This window comes from Lissotriton vulgaris, chromosome 4_1, assembly GCF_964263255.1.
Source record: "Lissotriton vulgaris chromosome 4_1, aLisVul1.2, whole genome shotgun sequence".
Lineage (NCBI taxonomy): Eukaryota > Metazoa > Chordata > Amphibia > Caudata > Salamandridae > Lissotriton > Lissotriton vulgaris.
This window is the reverse complement of record NC_141691.1, coordinates 1,202,435,194-1,202,452,553: the sequence shown is the minus strand read 5'-3', so window position 1 is coordinate 1,202,452,553 and position 17,360 is coordinate 1,202,435,194. Positions and strand designations below refer to the sequence as shown.

General features: G+C 46.7%; 1 protein-coding gene across 1 annotated transcript in view; it reads left to right on the top strand.

Moving 5' to 3' along the window:
* Positions 1-17,360, top strand: part of LOC147723040 (molybdenum cofactor sulfurase-like) — a 577,064-nt gene that overhangs the window by 120,583 nt on the left and 439,121 nt on the right. Inside the window, exon 2 of the mRNA XM_086965413.1 lies at positions 8,616-8,705. Within this exon, the coding sequence (XP_086821539.1) occupies positions 8,616-8,705 (90 nt within the window). The remainder of the gene's footprint in view (positions 1-8,615; positions 8,706-17,360) is intronic.

Sequence of the window (17,360 nt, the reverse complement as noted above, 5' to 3'; positions counted from 1 at the left end):
GAAATACAAGTTAACCACACCCTATCACCCACAATGCAATGGGTTAGTTGAAAGGTGAAAAAAACCTCAAGGGAATGACCATGGGCCTCCCAGAAAAGCTTAGGCATAAATGGGACGTCTGTTGCTCTGCATTCCCTTTGCCTACAGAGAGGTCCCACAGGAGGGGGTTGGCTACAGCCATTTTGAACTTCTGTTGGGTATTCAGTGAGGTGTTGTGTTCCCTCTGTTTGGTGAAAGAGGGATGGAAGTTACCGCTCAAACGTCCTAAACAAGACATTGTGCCTATGTTTTTGGTCTCTGCTGTGGGATGGCTGAGTGCATGAAGAAGGCAAGCACAAACCTTGAGCCAAGTCAAGAATTACAGAAAGCTTGGCATGACCAAAAGGCTGTTCTGACTGTTTATCAGCCGGGGCAGAAGTTAATTGGTGTTGGAGCATGTGGCCCCAGCAACTCTCCAAGAAAAGTGGAGTAGACCCCATTCTATCATTGAACAGAAAGGTGAGGTCAACTACTTGATGGACCTTTGCACTCCTAGTAGCCCCCACAGTGTGCACCATGTGAACAGGCTCAAACCTTTGATGGACAGGGCTGACATGGGCTTGCTCATGGCAACTGATAAGGGACAGGAAGAAGGAAGTGACCCTCTCCCTGATTTCCTCTCTCCGAACCCTGATGATGGGTCATTTGATGGTGTAGCCTTGGCAGGCAGCCTCACTGACCAACAGCAGATTGATTGCAAGAAAGTGCTCAATCAATATAGACACATGTTCTTTCTGATTCCTAGTCAGACCACCTGGTGTACCCATGAAATGGACACAGGTGAGAGCCTACCTGTTAAAAATAAGATGTAAATGCATTCTGACTGTTAGACCTGTCTGGCTTTTTGGCGAAGTCCCTCCTAATTTTTATTTATTTTGTCCCCTTTTTGCCCCTCAAACCCTTGCTAATTTTTGTGTCTACTGACTTTTTGTAGGTGTTGGGCAGGGGGATAGGTGTTTTCTTCCCCCCTCATAATCTTTTACCTTAGGCCCAGAGGCCTGTTCTGACAGGAAAGTTGGCACCACCTAAAATGGTGGCCACCAACTGCCCCAACTGTCACCAACAGAACCTGGCCATAGCCTAACATAGGGCATTCCAGAACCTTCTGGTCCATTCTGGACCACTGAAGGGCAGCCTATATAAGGCGGAATGCGGGGCAGCCATTTTGTCTACCTGTGGAAGTCAGCTGGAGGACAGGTGGTAGCTAAGGGTGGGAAAAGGTTAGACTTAGGGTTGACCTCCTGAACTGGGAAGCTGCCTATTTGGTCCAACCCCCAACTCCCCTTTTAGTTATTTGTCTTGGCCCCGCTGTGGGAAGTTACTGGAGACCCTGGGCGCCTGTGTGACCCCTAATCTAGAACAGAGGGGTGAGAACAGGAGAAGGAGACTGCGAAGTAGTGAGCGCAGTCCTCTGCCCAGTATTGGGATCTGAACTGAAGAAGACTCCTGAGCCTGTCATCTGCCCAGTAAGGTGGGCTGGGGTTCCAGTGCCTTAAAAGTGCACAGTGACTGTCTGCTGAGAGAGCCCCCCTGATTCCCTCCTCCCTTCTGAGGATAGGAAGAAAGCTGGTGGCCGGGGTAGCGCTGTACACCCCTTACCTGTGGCAGAACTGTTGGTGAGCCGATCCCCCCTTTGAACGCTAAGGTGTGGAAGAGTGCAGGAAAGTCCCATCCCATCTGAGGAGTCCCGAGCGCTGCTGCCGAGATTGGGACCCCGGGGGCACCTTCCGCGCTGTAATCACGTGTGGAGAAGTGACCCGGCTGTCAGGGAAGAGCCAGAGCGAGACGCGGTAAAACGGCGCCTTCGCGCATGCCCCAAAGCAGATTCACTGTCTTGTCAGGAAGGACCTAGGGTCGGGCAGGTCCGTGAGTAGCGTCTTCCTTTTGAGGGCGGGCGCGAGCGCTTCCGCGCATGTGGAGGAGATCAGAGCCCCGCCGGTCGTTGTGAGGAGGAGCCCCCGGGCAAGCGCTTCTGCGCATGCCCGCGGAAGCAGTGACCCGCCGAGCAACGCGAGGAGCCGGCTGCGGCCGGAGTGAGTGTCTCCCTACTCCCCTGCTCGCGCGCCACGCAGAGGAGCTGGCCGAGTAGGGAGAGGAAGCTGAGAGTCTCGGCTGTTGTTGGGGGTAATAAGTCATCGGCCCTGTTCTCCGCTCGAGCGCCCAGCAGAGGAGCTGGCTCGAGTGAGGAGAGTACAGGGGAGCTACAAGGGAGCCTTCGCCCCAATTAAGGGATTGCCCGCCTCTGTGGTGTGCTCAGCCCCCCCCCCCCTTAATTTTGTCATCTTGCTGCTGAACACAGAGAAGACCACAACCACGCTGTGGAAACAAGTAAGGAGTGGAGATACAGGGGGAGTGGCGCTAGTGCCTACAGAGCAGTAAAGTAGATCCTGGTCAGTCAATCCCTGCTAACCTCAGGTTGGGGAGTAACATAAGGAAACCAGATCTAGCCAAGGTGGTGAACTGATTAACTGAACTGTGTTTCAAGTAAATGAGAGTGAGGTTCTGGCCTAATTTAAGTAAGCGGAGTACAGTCATTATCTAATCAAACCTTCTTAGTTCAACTGAAAAGAAACTGCATTGTGATTCTCTTTGTAACTGGTTTAATGACAAGTGAACTGTAAAGTGGAACCTGGCTAACTAAATTGCTTAACAGTTTAAATGTTAATACTGTAATGATATTTGCTCGTGCTTATAAGTGAAGTGTAGTTTTCTCCCAAGATTCTAGCGGAGTATATCTAGCCTAATTGATTCTAGGGTACAGTTATCCTAATGCAGAAGTGTGATAAGAATTTGGAAATACAGTAACTGCTAGTAATTTAAAAAGTGATAATCTGCTAGTAGTTTAAAGAAAGTGTAATTGTTGACCCTGAAAGTGATCTAAACTGCTTGAACTATTTATATGTGAGTTACTGATTTGACAACCCAGAGCATATTATTTTTATATAAAGCAGTACGTATTTTCATATAATTTTGGTGTAGTGTTTTCTTTTTGAGTGCTATTGCGTGGAATTACTTTTGGGTGGTCTGCAACCTTTACACCGTGCCTCTGAGATGCTAGTCTTGCCCTAGGCCAGGCTACCTAATTCCAACACTGACCATGCCAGAGATTGCATGGGGACTGAGATCCAAAATATGCTGGAATTGGGAGTGATTGAATGCTAAGATAGCCTTTGGGCTAGTCCAGTGGTCCTGGTACCAAACCCCATACCCAGGGTGGTAAAATAGAAATGAGGTCTTGTAAGGAATACAGGGGGCTCAATGCAGTCACTAGGACTGATGCTCACCCTATTCAAAGGGCAGATGAACTCATTGTCATTTTGGCCGCAACCAAGTTCTTGAGCACATTTGACCTCATTGCTGGATATTCGCAAATCAGACTAGCTGAAAATGCCAAACTAAAAACATCATTTTCCACCCCTAGTGGGCATTATACATTTATTGTAATGCCCTTTGGTTTGAAGAATGCACCTGCCACATTTCGAAGGCTGGTGAACAAAATCCTTACAGGTCTAGAAGCCTATAGTGCAGCATATATTGATAATATAGCTGTATTTAGCTCTACCTGGGAGGATCACCTGGTCCACCTGAGGAATGTTTTGGAGGTTCTGCAGAAAGCAGGCCTCACTATCAAGGCTACTAAGTGCCAGAGAGGGCAGAACAAGGGTCTGTACCTGGGCCACCTTGTGGGTGGAGGCCAGGTACAACTATCACAGAGCAAAATCTAGACCATGGTGGACTGGGTTGCTCCAACTACCCAGACTCAGGTCAGAGCTTTCTTGGGGCTGACTGGGTACTGCAGAATATTTGGAAAAGGTTATGGGTCCATAGTGACTCCCTTGAATGAGCTTACATCAAAAAGAATGCCCAAGAAGGTTGAGTGGACAGTTAGCTTTCAGAAGGCATTTGATGATCTCAAGTAGGCCATGTGCACAGCTCCGATTCTGCAGACTCCTGACTACTCCAAGCAATTTATTCTCCAAACAGATGCATCTGAGATGGGATAATGGCTGTGTTGTCACAACTTAATGCAGAGGCTCTGGATCAACCAGTAGCTTTTATCAGCAGAAGGTTGATCCCTAGAGTGAAACATTGGTCAGCTACAGAGAGGGAAGCCTTTGCCGTGGTCTGGACCCTGTAGAAGTTGAGGCCATACCTATTTGGTACTCACTTCATTGTTCAGACAGACCATAAGCTCCTCCTTTGACTAAAACAGATGAAGGGTGAAAACCCCAAACTTTTGAGGTGGTCCATTCCATTTCAGGGATGGACTATACAGTGGAACATAGACCTGAGAGTAACAATGACAATGCAGATGGGCTCTCCGGATATTTCCACTTAGAAAATGAAGACTCAACTTGGCAAGGATAGTCTCATCTCCTTATGTTTGGGGGTTGTGTTGGAAAGTAGGATCTGCTGCTTATTGTTACCCCCAAGTTTTGCTAAATGTGAAACGTGATACTGTTTTTGACTAGTCTGACTGGGATCATGCTAATAAGGACCCCAAAATATCTGCTTCCTCCCTAAACTAATATGAAATGTACTTAGGTACACTCCAGACTAGATACTGGGGTACACTTGTCAGTCCCTAGTATAGGGCACCCATTTGCCCAGGGTATAGGTACCCCAGTGGCTTCCCATGGACTGAAGCATGTGTTATGTCACACAAGAGAGGCCATGCAAAATGGAACTACAGCCCTGCCATTTCACCCTGTGTAAGTTGGTGCATGCGCCACTTACTTAAGATATAGGTTTACTATATCTAAGGGTCACTGCACTTAAAACCTATAAGTCACCCCCCCTAGCAGGCCTTTGCAATTCTGAAGGTCAGGGTGCTTGGGTGTAAGTGGGAGGGTGCCACTGCATGAGCAGAACACCCTTGCAGCTCATGGAGTCCATTCTCCTGGGCTGTCAGTGAGGCAGCCATTTACAACATATGGAGTGACATTATGTGTCCCTGTGATGATCAACTCTAAAATGGTGGAAACTATCCCTATCGTGCTTGGTGTCAAACTTGTTGGAATCATACCTGCCACACGGGTAACCGGTGTGGGAGGTATGATTCCACCCCTCAGAAGCGAGCTTTGTGGGGTCCCTGGTGTTCCCGGTACCAGCCTTCTAGTCCCGGGCAGCACAAACTGGTTGCTGCCGACCAGAGGCACATTTATGCCCTCCTGCTGCTGAGCCAAGCTTGATCAGAGGAAGACAGAAAAATAGGCTGGCATCCTGTCACAAGGAGGTGTGACCACCTCCCAGACAGGGTTTAGTGTATTAGGGCTGCATGGGTGCGCTTGCAAGCGACTGAAAGTCTGCATGAGGGGCACATTTTGTGTCCCTGTCCATAGATCGGTTCAAACTGGTCCTGGGAGCTGTTTAATCCCGCTCTGGTGCAAAACTGGACAGAGGACATGGGAGTAACCTCCCCAATGTCCAGGTCCTCCCATGGGAGGGTCCCCTAAAACTTTCCAACCCTCTTCTGTGTGCACATTAGGGCTTACCTGGCTGTAGGACATTAGATTCCGTGTGGACAAGATTCTGAACACAAAACCACCGTCTGGACACTGTGGACGCCCCTGGACTTTGTTTGGGCCGACTTCGCCTCCCTATCAGTCTGAAGCTTCGTCTCTGTTCGTGCACCATACAGGATCCTTGCAGGACCTATGGATCATCAAGGACAACTGAAAATATCTCCCTTGGAGTGAAGGAGACACTCCCTTGTATTTGCAGGCACCGCAAACACTGCTATCCGGTCTGCTGACTATGAGATTCTATGGACTCCGAAGGCTTCAGCAACACAGAAGGTGGATTTCTACATCCCTCAAGGTCCTAGATGCCGTCTCACCAAGTTTGATGTCAGAATCCCCTGTGCGGGCTGCAATACTTGAACCCCTGTGCACTGCATACATTTGCAAGTGCATATGCTTGTTGGTGTTTCCTGATCAAGTGCATTGGGATCTGATTAGCCCCAACCTCTGGCACCATTTCCTACCAAGACCTTTGGCCTCCTCACACCGAGTGCTCTGTGGAATGGTGTTTGGATGAAATCGCTCGAGGAACTTTCGCGCCTTCTGTGCCTCCTGCCTTTGGGTCCACTTGAGGGTCAACTTTGATTCTCATGGGCTCTCCCGGTTGCTCCAGGCCTTCCCTGACTCCCGTTGCTGTGGTGAGCCTCCTGGACCTTACTGGTTTGAACAGTACACATCCTTGACCTTCTGCGTGAGTTGCCGTTGCCAAGGATTGTTGGTACTCCCGCCGGACACCGACCCCTCAGTCCTCGGCATCCTTTGTGGCATAGCTCGTATTGGCTCCTGGTCTTCCACGACTTCTCTTGGTTCCCGTAGCTATAGAGTCAAGAACTCAATCAACGTAGCTGAAGCATCCAACATCTGTGGGCATTCATTTACCGAGTTCCTGGTCACTCCTGGGTGACCCAGACTCTGTACACTCTGCTTCCAGGTACTCTTGGACAAGAATCCACCTTTGGATTCCAACGGAAACTTCAATTCCTTCCAGCAGCGGTTCTTCTTCGAAGTCCTCCATTGGGTTTGACAGCAGTTTTCTATGCACCTGTCTTCCCTGGGGTAGGTAACTTGGGCACCTCGTTACCCACGGGTGGGGTGGCTCTCCAACCTCCTGTCTTCCACAGGGTTTCTTCAAAGTCCACTCAGAAGGATGCTTAAACTCTGAAACTTCAACCTCGACTTTCCGGTAGAAATGTACGAAGCACGCGGTCGTGTTCCCACATTGCACCCGTCCTCCTTGAGGTTCCTACTTACTCACCTTGGGTTGTTCCTTGGCGTTCCAGTGATTCTACGTCCTTTCAACACTGCCTCGAGTTGTGGTTCTCATACCACTTTCTTAGTATATGGTTTAGTCCACCCCTGGGGCCCACTTTCTATTAGTGCTATTACTGTCATTTCTGTGCTTGAGTATTGTGTGCTTTGTGACTATCTCAGAGTAAGAGATACTGTGTCGTACTAGATAGTGTTATGTTAATAAATACATATTTTTATAACTACTGTGTGGTTTCATTTAACCAATACTATAAGGTAGCATTCTGGTAAAACAAACTGCTTAACATTCCTTCACGACTGCGCCTAAAGGCTGCTCTCCACAGCTACCACTTGGATTACTTTCTAAGGTTATCTTTGACCTCTTAAATCACTATGAGGGTTGTTTGGACCGTTACAGGGTGCCCACTTTAATTAGTGGATAGCACATACCAGGCCAACTTCTGACAATATGCAATTGAGGTCCTTTTTATTCACATCAACTTCTCACAATAGCCATGGTGTGCATTTTGTTTCACTGGTTGTAGCGAAATTCCAGAAATCCTATTTTACATTGCCCAACAAATCGCAGCATATTGTATCCTTTACATTGGGTGGCTAAAATAAGTATAGGAGAGTATGAGGCAAAGCATATTTTTTGAATAATCACTAACCTTTTAAAAAATTACTAATGTCATTCGTTGCATGCTGATGTATCTAATGCAAACCAACAAATTATGGGATCTTATCAGCCCTAGTGAAGCTCCATTGGAGGCCCTTTCCATTGAGATGATGGGCTGATTTAGAAAGGGGTGTTAAGGGTAATTCAGTAAATTCATAATTTATTTAGCATCCATGCCTCAAGCACTTTATCAGCCCATTTTTAGTGACGTAAATGGCAGACGTGAGTCTAGCAGAAATTCCTCTAGCTTCACTTGCTGTCCGCTAATGTGAAGATGTTAAACATTTGATCCACAGTAGGTGGTCTGCCACCATGTCTGCTGGACTTTTTACCAGGAAAATGCCCATGCCATGAAAGAATGCTAGATAAAGGAATGTATAATGTCCCTAACATACTGTGCTACACCACCAGCCAGAAGCTAAGGGATCAAGATTTGAAGATACTGAAAATGTGTCCCATTTTTTTTTTTACATTTTGAGAAACAATTTTTGCTGGCGGTATTTCAGCTAGCAGTAACGGGCACAGGAAGATATTTCCCTGGGATGTTTTTCCACCAAGGTGTCACATAAATCTCCATCTCAGGTAAGTTACTTTTGCTGCAATGGTGCATTGACAATCTACCCCACACACTGTAGACCATTCAGAGAATAATTTTAATTTGTTAGCTCTGTTTTATATTTTTCAATGCTTTTTTATTCCTAATGTACGGTTTGATGTTAAGAATAAATCCTTTCTCTGAAACACTGCAGTGTGATTGACTCCTAACCTTTAAAATTAGCACATTAGATTGGGTTAAACACAGACACTGGGAGTAACAAATCCAGTAGGAAAGAAAGGGCACAGTACACACACACACACACACACACACACATATATATATATACATATATATATATATATATATATATATATATATATATATATATATATATATATAATTTTTTTATTTATTTGTTGTTTTTTTAAGTTGCTACTGTAAAACTCATCATTGCTTAGTAGATGGCCATAATTTACATTTTGTTTTCTGAACTTGATGGTATATTTTCGGCTTCTGCTACCATATCATAATTCAAATCTCTTAATGAAGGTGAGATTATTGGTATTTCTTTTGTTTGTTCCCTCCTTAGATATTACGTACCTTGATAATGTTGGAACAACACTATTCCCCGAAAGCCTGGTTGAAAACTTTATGAAGGATTTAACTGGAAATGTTTATGGTAAGTGCTGCATGGTTGCATCCCTGTTCTTCTAATATATGCTGTATCATCTTTTTTAATCACCCTATGTCAGAATATAAATTCAGCGAATCAGCAGATTAGCATAAAGTCAATAGCTTTGAATGTTACTCTGAAATTCCTAAATGTTTTAGGGCCCCTAGCAAAATCCTTCAAATCTCTATCTGTTCTGAATTACTCAGAAGAAACAAGGTCGAGGATCCTAATTAAGGCGTGAGAGGGTCAAATCATGTTAAGGTGACCCGAGGAGAGCACCATTCGATTTAAATGCATTAGTGACTCACAGCGGAGGAGGTTACTTAAAGAGAGGTTGATGGCACACAAACCTTGATTAGTTGGCTACATACAGATACAATTAACCTACAATTTTTACAGATTTTACATAGTTGTGGTGTAGTTCTTGTCAGTGAACATTATGTATTGGCCAAAGTCAATATTTATAGATCAGGACTGTAGTTATTCTTTGATGGATGAAAATGAGAAGGCCCAGTGAACTCCATAAGGAAGTAGGTGGCTCTGAGTTGGTGAGGGAGAATGTTCAAAGGCAAAGGCTATTAGAACACATGCAATTTTGAGGAGACACTCGAAGGCTTGTGCAGACTTACTTGTGAAAGGAGATTATGGTTAAAGTCTGTGCTGTGGAACACTTTAAATTCAAAAGTAATAAGTTTGGAATGAGACTATATTTGGCAAGACTACTGTATTCAGCCATCCTGCCTCGTTCAGGTAGGATGTGGTGGTTACACCCAAAGTCTTCTGGTGCATGTGATATCGTTTTAATTCCTCAAAGAGGAGGTGGGCCCAATGTCTTGTATTCACTGTTGCACTGCCATGGTGCTCTCACACGCTCCCTGAATGCAGGGCAGCCTAGGCTGATCACGGAGGGTCAAATATGAAAATGACATCTGATCACCTCAAGCGAACCAGTATTAAGTGCCGCCTGCTCACATGCCCCATCCAACTAAGCTGTTTTAATGGTTACTGTTGGAAATGGCCCGTTTGGCAGGGTTATCCCCAAACATTTTGCTTCTTCCTCCTTTGTTTTTCCTGACCTGTGGTTGTTGGTTATAGGAATCCAGGCACTTTTCCACTGCTGATCAGTGCTAAAGTGCACATGCTCTCTGTGTAAATTGTTATTGTGATTGGCTATCCATGATTGGTTTATTTGTTTCACCTGTAGGTCCCTAGTAAAGTGCACTGAGTGTGCCAGGGCTTGTTATTCAAATGCTACTAGTGGGCCTGCAGCACTGATTGTGCCACCCACACGAGTAGGTGCAAAGAGAAGTCTCAGGCTGTGCGCAGTTTGCTAACTGTCATGTTGACCTGGCCAGTGTACTCACTTGCCAGGCCTTACCTCTCCCTTTTCTTACACACAGGACATCCCTTTGGTAGGCCCAAGGTACCCCCCTGGACAGGGTACAGTGTATGTAAAAGGTCGGACATGTACTAGTGTGTGTTATATGTCCTGATAGTGAAATACTGCCACATATTTCACTATTGAAAGGCCCATAGGACAGAATGGGGAATACTGTGTAACATGTTTACCTGCATATCTTCCCATAGGAGTGAGATAGAAAATTGGAGTCTGGTATCCCTTAACTCAACATTTAATAACACATCTTTTAGGAAGGATGGCTTTTAAATTCTGTATTTGAAAATAGCACTTTTAGGAAGTGGCTACTTTCTTGTTCAACCTTTCTGTGTGCCTCTGCCTGTTTGTGGATTGGCTGTCTGGTTTGAGAGTGACAGGGGCTGGGGTGGCTCCAGGAGTCTGGGTGAGTCAGCACTAGGCTGAATAGACCTATCTGCATTTGGAGTGGTGGGAGGTGTAGCACCTGGGCTTGAGTAGGGCTGTGCCTACCTTCCACAATGCTGGCTCTACCTCCTGTGGTGTGTCTGATGACCCTGCCCCACACTGACAAAGGAAGAAGTTGTGCACTGGCAGAGTTTGCCCTGAACTTGTTTGGACTGGATCCAGGACCCCTCACACATAGAGAACAAAGAATTTTGGGGTATAAATATGAGAACTGAAACCCCTGAACTTCAGACTACTTTGGAACCAAGGAGGAACGTTTGCTGAGGAGAAAAGCTGAAGAACTGAAGGAGAAGTACTGCCCTTGCTGTGTGTCTGGGGTTGGGCTGCAGCTGCTATTTCTGCCAAAGGTGGGACAAGGTACTTTGCTGTGTGCTGTGTCCTGGAAGAAAAGTCTCCAAGGGCCTGAGAAGAGCTGGCCTCCTGTTGTGGAAACACAGGGATATAAAATTTTCCAAGACTACTTTGTGATCAAGAGGAACCTGCTTCCAAAGAGGACAACTGATGATGCTGAGGAGAAGGGATGCCCTTGCTTTGTGTCTGGGGCTGGCCTGCAGTTTGCTGTTTCCGCTGGGGAGAAGATCAAGGGACTTTGCTGTCTGCTGTGTCTTTCATGCTTGAAGAAGGACTTTGCTGTGTACTGTGTCCATCCAAAGAAAAAGTCTCCAAGGGCCTGAGAAAAGCTGGCCTCCTGTTTATGATGTCCCAGGCACAAATGGACTTCACCCCCAGCTTCCCTGACTTCCTTGCTGGAAGTTCTGACCTGCCCTAAGGTGCCTGTAACTGTGTGTGAGGCCCTTGCTGCTTGGAACTGGAAGCGTGACGCAGCAAGGGAGAAGCATGACACCGCCGTAGCAATCGCCGTCGCATTGCCAAGGAAGCATGTCGCCACTGCGGCTTTTCGCCGTCGCATCACCGGACAAAGTGTGTTTCCGGACCGATGCATTGTTAAGGAAGCGTGTCAACGCTGCCGCTGATCGGCATCGCATCATCGGAGAAGCATTTCGCAGGCCCTGTCACGGCTAAAGAAACCACCGATTGCACTGCATGGCTGTCAGGCATAAACACATTGCATGCATGTTGTTGCATCGAATCAGAGACGCCATTTGATCGCACCAGATCATCGCAACGCATCGAGGCGCCATCTTGACGCACCACAACCGGAGCACAGGAAGAGTCGACGCATCGCCTTCTCTGCAACCCTTTTGTTTGTTCTGCGTTATGCATCTAAGATACTTTGAGAGAAAAGTGTTGCAGTTACCATCTACAACTGAATTTTCGCAACAAATCTTTTTAAAGATATTCTGCTGAGTATCTGTATGTTGGATTTTTGTCGTTTTGGTCTTGTTTAGTTTAGATAAAGATATTTTATTTGTCTAAACTGGTGTGGTGTCCACTTGTGGTGTTATCACTGTGTTACTGTGAGTGTTGGTATGAATACTTTACACATTGCCTTTGGGATAAGCCTGTCTGCTTGTGCCAAGCTACCAAGGGGGTGAGCAGCGGTTATCTAAAGTGTGTATCCCCCTTACCCTGACTAGAAGCAAGGGTACCTACCTCTGCCAACTAGATACCCCCAGTTCTAATAGTTACGCTCTAAAAACTTTAAGAAAATGTTAATGCCCAAACAGTATGTCTAGCCAGACTGCAAAAGATATTCCAAAAACATTTCCATGGAATTTCCGCAAATAATGTTTCTATAACATATGCCCAAAGACTAAATGCAGATTAATGGGATGAGTCAGGGGATGATTGAAATGCCCTGGAGGTGCATCAGGGACGTGCGATTGCTTTTTTCATCTATTTCCCAGGGCATTTATATGTTACAGTCGCGGGAGCTGATGCTTGTAGGGCCTGTTCTTAATATGACCAGGAAAACAGAGAAATACTTGCCCATTTGGATGCACCTTAATGCTGATGATACATTGTGCAGTTAATGAGAGTTCCATTCAGGTATACCATCAAAGGCAGGCCAGTCCACCAGAATTGACAGACGGAGCAGAAGTTGGAATCCAGTGCTTTGTTTTCCACAGTTGCACTCTCGTACTCAAGAGATCATAGTGTGTGTAATCAGGTGAGTGATCCCAGATTGCATAAGAGATACCCAAGGAGAGGACTCTGCCCCTAGTTTCATAGGTCAGTGGAGACCCCATACCCATCATCTCATACTAGAAGAAAGTGCAACTGCCATGCTGTGTCAGATTATGAACAGACATTTGCCCGAGAATGTGACTATTTTCATCCCCCTTGTTTCTGGGCTCTGGCTTTCTTCCTCTCAGCTACTAGCCGCCTAAATCTCTTTTTTCCTCCCAAGACGATTTTGCCTTGTTTGTCTCTCATCTCTCTTCTGTCTCTCAGATCTCTCCTGTCAGGTCTTGGCTTTCTTCCCTTCTTTGCTCGGTTTTCATCTTACTTTATTGCCCTGCCCTCACTTGCTCTCTCCTGCCATTGTTATCTCTTCCATCTATCTCTTCCAACTGATCAAAATTCATCTCTCCTTTTTCTGTCACTTGAACATTTGTCACAGACCCCTTCAAACATCTCTCTTCAACAACTGTCTCTTTCTCATAGTCTGTCTCCTTATCACCATGCTGTACTTCTCACATAACCTCCTCAGCTATAGGTTGCCTACTTCTCAACTGTCTTCCTATTTCATTCTTATCATTTATCTCTACAGCTTCTTTATCATCTCTTTTCTCTTATCTGTCTCTTTCTATTCTGTCTCTTTATCAACTCTCTCACATCTCATTTGCTCTCAGCTGTCTCTCACCTGTCTTCATCTCTTTATCACATCCCTTTTGCCTTCTCACCTCCAGCTCTCTCTTGATCATCTACTCCACACATGTGCACCTTCCCTACTTTCCCAGATGTTTCTTCGTAACCAGATAGTCTCTTTATCACCCCTCTCTTTCTCGCCTCTCCTTTTCTCTCTGACGTCGCCTATGTCTGTCTATTTGTCACCTCTCTTACACCTGCTTTCTGCTCTCCACCTTGGACTCTCCAAATGGTCTCTCTTTCACCTGTCTCTTACCTGTAATATATTTCTCAGATGCATCGAACTCCCTTGTACCTATCACATCTGTCTCTCTCTCACTTCTGTCTCATGAGTGTTCCGTGTCTGGCTCATCCCTGCAAATGTCTGTTTTTCACCTCTGGCTGTCTCTATATTAAGTACATCTCACCAGTTCACACTTCCCACTTTTCAGCCAGTTCTAACCTGTCTATTGTCCCTCTCAAATCCCCTAAGCGCTCTCATAATGGTCTCTTTTTATCGCCTGTCTTATTATTTTCTCCTATTCTCCCTCTCTGAATAGTCTCTTGCTCTCCCTCCTATGTCAGATGTCTCTTTGCACTTGCTCCCCAGATGTATCTTTCAACCTTATTACCTATTTCTCACACTCTGCCTCCCCGTCCATTTCTGTCTCGCTTAGCTGTCTCTTCTAATCTGTCTCTGTCATATCTCCTACCTGCTTCACCCTTCTGACCTGTCTTTACTTATCTGACTTTCTGTAGTCTTTTTCTTACCGAACTCTGTGAGCATAACTCTCACACCCGTCTCTCTTCGCCCTTTGTAAACATAGCTGTTGTATTTTTTACCATAAAGATCTCCTACTCATGCCGGTGGGTAGACTGAAACGCTACCCCGTCGGAGGATATTACATTCCTTATAACCTGTATTAAACAATAAACAAAACATCAACATGTAGATCTGTTACCAGATCAGGGTGTGCCATTGGTCCCCAGTTCCTACCCAGACACAAGACACAGTCTTCTGTGAAACCTTGGTCCATCACACCATGAATCCCGCCAAACCGGAAGATGGAGCCGGATTGCTCCTCAGGCCTTATCTGGAATGTTCTCCCCGTGATGATGATAGAGGGGGTCCACATCCTGTGAGATTCAAACCTCCGGGGATCTCACCAGGGAGTCGGACAGTCCTCTATCTGGAGTTCCGAATGGTAATGGTGTTTCTTCATCAGATCTGTCCGGATCATCCATGGGGATAGTCCTTTGGCCAGCCTCCATCTCTTCAGCCAGTCTATGGTGACTTTGACCTGCTTCCATATGATCCGGTCTTGAAGAGTTGGGAGTTCCAACAAGGACCTTTTTGAAGAATGATATATTGCGAGTGAGTTCTTTGGTTCCTCTCCGGACTGTTACCATTGTGCCGGTTCGGTGGATCACTGTCCACAGAAGCTGTTCAAACGGGAGACGGAACTTGCTCCTGGGGTGTCTGTCTCTGACATAGATTATGTCCTTTTCTTGAATGGTCGATGCTCTCGCTCTTCAGTTGATGCTAGCTCGGTTGTTGGTACAGGTCCGTTTGGCTAGGGTCCTCGCGGTGTCGATCTGCGGAGGGGCCCAGTCTGGGTGGCCCATTTTGGGTGATAGGGGGATAGTTTCACGCACCACTCGACCCATGCTTGCTGGTCCCGGTGCTCTCTCAGTGGTGAGATGAGGCGTCAATCTGTATTCTCTCAGGAAGCTATAGATGGCTCTTTCAAGGAGTGCTACTTCAGCATGCGCAATGTGAATGACCTTATTGAGAGTGCGCATAAATCTCTCTACTTCCCCGTTTGCTTGGGACCAGGCGGTGTCACCTTCCGATGTTGAATGCCACAGGACTTGAGATAATCAGCAGACTCTTGCCTCTGAAAGGGCGAGCCATTACCCGTTTTAACCATCTCAAAGATCCCGTGAGTTGCAAGGATCTTTTCTACTTTTGTAATTACCTCCATGGCTGTTTGACCTCCAAAGATTTCTATCTCGGAGTACTTTGTGTAATCATCGATGACCACGAGGGCATAGCGCTCATCCGGCAGATGCCCAAAATCAATACTTATGCACTCCCATGGTCGTCGAGGGTTGTCTTCAGTAATGAATGGGTGAGGACGTTCCAGTTGGCCTGACACCTGGCACCATTGGCACATTCTAACCGTCTGCTTGACCATCGGGTCCATCCCCGGGAACCACCTCTTCGCTCTTAGACAAACATTTGTCTTCACCACACCCTGGCGCCCTCTGTGTGTGAGTATTTACAACAAGGGGTGGTGAGGGACAGAGTCTCTGAATAAAGCAGAAAGCTCTCACCCAGTCAAGAGATCAGGGCTAGATCCAACACCGTTTTTTAGCTCACTGCACCATCCCAGTTTCAGCTCAATTCAGACACTCTGTTCATCACCACCCCCTTTTGTAAATCGATTTTGGCCACTATAGGTGTGGCAGGGTATACTCAGACATGAGTCCCTTTCTCACTGCTCCATCAGGATTCAAGCAAGCCGGGCCGAAGAGGCTGAAATGCCAGAAACCGGTCCCCGGTAGCTTGTCTCCTTTCTGGTAAAGAATTGGCTTGGTAGTTTAGTCTGCCCTGTTCCCATGATGCACTGGGCCAGGGACAGACTGATTTGCATATAGCCAGGTTCTGAGCTGGGATGGGGTAGTGAGATAAATAACGGTGATGGATCAAGCCCTGATCTTTGGACTGGGTAAGAGTGGTCTGCTCAATTCAGACACTCTGTTCATCACCACCCCCTTTTGTAAATCGATTTTGGCCACTATAGGTGTGGCAGGGTATACTCAGACATGAGTCCCTTTCTCACTGCTCCATCAGGATTCAAGCAAGCCGGGCCGAAGAGGCTGAAATGCCAGAAACCGGTCCCCGGTAGCTTGTCTCCTTTCTGGTAAAGAATTGGCTTGGTAGTTTAGTCTGCCCTGTTCCCATGATGCACTGGGCCAGGGACAGACTGATTTGCATATAGCCAGGTTCTGAGCTGGGATGGGGTAGTGAGATAAATAACGGTGATGGATCAAGCCCTGATCTTTGGACTGGGTAAGAGTGGTCTGCTCAATTCAGACACTCTGTTCATCACCACCCCCTTTTGTAAATCGATTTTGGCCACTATAGGTGTGGCAGGGTATACTCAGACATGAGTCCCTTTCTCACTGCTCCATCAGGATTCAAGCAAGCCGGGCCGAAGAGGCTGAAATGCCAGAAACCGGTCCCCGGTAGCTTGTCTCCTTTCTGGTAAAGAATTGGCTTGGTAGTTTAGTCTGCCCTGTTCCCATGATGCACTGGGCCAGGGACAGACTGATTTGCATATAGCCAGGTTCTGAGCTGGGATGGGGTAGTGAGATAAATAACGGTGATGGATCAAGCCCTGATCTTTGGACTGGGTAAGAGTGGTCTGCTCAATTCAGACACTCTGTTCATCACCACCCCCTTTTGTAAATCGATTTTGGCCACTATAGGTGTGGCAGGGTATACTCAGACATGAGTCCCTTTCTCACTGCTCCATCAGGATTCAAGCAAGCCGGGCCGAAGAGGCTGAAATGCCAGAAACCGGTCCCCGGTAGCTTGTCTCCTTTCTGGTAAAGAATTGGCTTGGTAGTTTAGTCTGCCCTGTTCCCATGATGCACTGGGCCAGGGACAGACTGATTTGCATATAGCCAGGTTCTGAGCTGGGATGGGGTAGTGAGATAAATAACGGTGATGGATCAAGCCCTGATCTTTGGACTGGGTAAGAGTGGTCTGCTCAATTCAGACACTCTGTTCATCACCACCCCCTTTTGTAAATCGATTTTGGCCACTATAGGTGTGGCAGGGTATACTCAGACATGAGTCCCTTTCTCACTGCTCCATCAGGATTCAAGCAAGCCGGGCCGAAGAGGCTGAAATGCCAGAAACCGGTCCCCGGTAGCTTGTCTCCTTTCTGGTAAAGAATTGGCTTGGTAGTTTAGTCTGCCCTGTTCCCATGATGCACTGGGCCAGGGACAGACTGATTTGCATATAGCCAGGTTCTGAGCTGGGATGGGGTAGTGAGATA